General features: G+C 39.0%; 2 protein-coding genes across 2 annotated transcripts in view; one reads left to right on the top strand and one right to left on the bottom strand.

The window, feature by feature from the left end:
• The window catches only part of LOC116679265 (uncharacterized), a 1,821-nt gene extending 807 nt beyond the window's left edge, over positions 1-1,014 (top strand). Inside the window, exons 2-3 of the mRNA XM_032508945.1 lie at positions 438-567; positions 673-1,014. Of these exons, the coding sequence (XP_032364836.1) occupies positions 438-567; positions 673-1,014 (472 nt within the window). The remainder of the gene's footprint in view (positions 1-437; positions 568-672) is intronic.
• Positions 1,015-1,914: 900 nt separating this feature from the next.
• The window catches only part of LOC116679261 (uncharacterized), a 1,334-nt gene continuing 748 nt past the window's right edge, over positions 1,915-2,500 (bottom strand). Inside the window, exon 3 of the mRNA XM_032508943.1 lies at positions 1,915-2,500. This exon is cut by the window's right edge and continues 156 nt beyond it. Within this exon, the coding sequence (XP_032364834.1) occupies positions 1,915-2,500 (586 nt within the window).

Below are 2,500 nucleotides of genomic sequence, written 5' to 3' on the forward strand. Positions count from 1 at the left end.
AATATTTGTATGTGTGCATACATGTATATATATATGTGTGTGTGTGTGCGTTTATATATACACGTGTGTGTGCGTGTGTGCGCATAAACACGGTTGTGTGTAGGCTATATATATATATATATATATATATATATATATATATATATATATATATACACAAACAAACAGTTTTTAACATTATGTACAGTGATATTGAGTAAATAAAAAAACGTATACATGTTTGTGTGTAGGATATATATATATACATAATATATATATATATACATAATATATATATATATATATAATGCGATATGTATATATATATATATATATATAATGCGATATGTATATATATATATATATATATATATATATATATATATATATATATACAAGTATGTATGTACATGTGTGTGTGTGTACATGTAAATAAACATGTCTTACATCTCATTTAGGTTCATGACTTACAGGCATTTAATGAGTTTCTGGAAACTCATTGAACCTGCATCCCACAAAATGATTCGTGTCACCAGAGCAAGAGCAACTACAATGAGGAGTGAAGCTGAAACAAGAGACAGTACATGGGTAAATAAAAAATAGCAAGAAAAAAAATAAATAACTTTGCATTTTCAGTGAAAGCTCAGTCAACACATTATATGTACATAATTGCAAACCTTGTTATTTTTATAGGGTCAGTCCCTGCAGCCCATTGATGAGTTCTTCCTCTTCATGATCCACCTCTCAGTTGGCCAAACACAGCGGGATCTGTCCCACAGATTCAACATTCATCAGTCTACAGTTAGCCGAATTATTACAACCTGGGCCAATTTTTTGTACACCATTCTTGGCTCTGTTCGCATATGGATGTCTGAGGAGGAAGTCAAAGCGCATCTACCCAATGAGTTCCGGGACTACCCAGACACACAAGTGGTGATTGACTGCACGGAACTGCGTTGCCAAACTCCATCCTCTCTCCTGCTTCAAAGTGAAGTCTTCTCCAATTACAAGTCCCACTGCACGTTCAAGGGTTAATCGGCATGGCACCACATGGTGTGGTCACCTTTGTGTCTTCCCTGTATGCAGGATCTGTCAGTGACAAGGAGCTTTTTAAGCAGTCTGGGATTGTGTCTCTGTTGAAACCTGGGATGGCAATAATGGTCGACAAAGGTTTTCTTGTTGATGAGTGTGTGCCATGCAAAGTCTACAGACCTGCTTTCCTGTCAAAAAGGAAACAGCTGACGGCTGATGAGGTAAAGAAGACACAGTCCATTGCTCGGCTGAGGGTCCACGTCGAGCGTCTCATCCGCAGGGTGAAGGAACACAAGCTGTTCGACACAGAAATCCCTCTTTCCATCACAGGGAGCATCAACCAGCTGTACACTGTTGCTTGCCTCCTTGTAAATTACCAGAATGGCCCCTTAGTAAAGCATGGGCAAAGGATTAAAGACAAGATAACTTTGTTTGGGGATTGATGAATTTGCATTTATTTTTGTCCAAATAGAAATATTGTAAATATAAATAACTTTGTACAGTAGCACTGCAGGAAAGTAAACATGTAAATATAAATAACATTATACAGTTGTTCCACTGCAGGAATGTAAACATGTAAATATAAATAACTTTGTTACAGTCTTTAACATTATGTACAGTGATGTTGAGTAAATAAAAAAAACTTTGATACAATGTTAAATGATTATTTGTCTTTTTTACATCTGTAGGTATCTTGGCAGGTAAAAGTAAAGAAAGAAATGGTCAGCTTTCTCTCGAATGATCTGAAACATTCTGGTGTCTTTGTATATGCGCTGGATCATCATGTCATCCTGTGCATAAACAACAAAATCACACCAGTCCAATCCTGAGATCAGCATTTGTCCTTGAACTTGCCAAAAGTATGCATGCTGTTGTTTCAGTTCTGGTGTGCCATTGTGAAATTTAAGGTAAGGACAGTCCACGTAACTTTTGACATTGGGACATTTTATCTCCAAAAGTCCAAAACATGGTGCTCTTTAGGTCAAAAATAATCCCATCAGGAGAGGCCCCCAGCCAAGGTGCATCGGGGTGAATTAAGAACCCACAAGTGTGGTAGTTCACCTCTCGCAGCAGGCAGTATTCCTCAATTGCAGCAGATTCCATTTCAAGCCCTCTCTTCATATCTGCTGTCTGGCGAGTTCCTTTGTAGATTCTTTCAGCCAGATGTTCAGCCGAGCTCTGTCCACGCACATGACAAACCTCCCTAAAACGTGACGCTGTTACCCGGGGTTTTCGGACCGAGTGCCAAGCATGTGATGCACTCTGTTCTTTGGTGGCATGCTCTATTTTGTGAGCCATATCTAAGGTTACTGCCAGTGACGTCATGTGTGGTTGTCCATGTTTGCTATGGACAAACAAGCAAACAGATGTGTCAAGGCTGTAACCAACTAGTGGCAGAGGTGGCGGTGGTGGGGCATCTTGATGGTGAGTAATGTTGCATGTTGTTGCAGCTGGCTGCTGGTATGACAGCACACTTCCATACTGAACT

The sequence above is a fragment of the Etheostoma spectabile genome, unplaced genomic scaffold (genome assembly GCF_008692095.1).
Source record: "Etheostoma spectabile isolate EspeVRDwgs_2016 unplaced genomic scaffold, UIUC_Espe_1.0 scaffold00010040, whole genome shotgun sequence".
In the NCBI taxonomy this organism is placed as follows: Eukaryota; Metazoa; Chordata; class Actinopteri; order Perciformes; family Percidae; genus Etheostoma; species Etheostoma spectabile.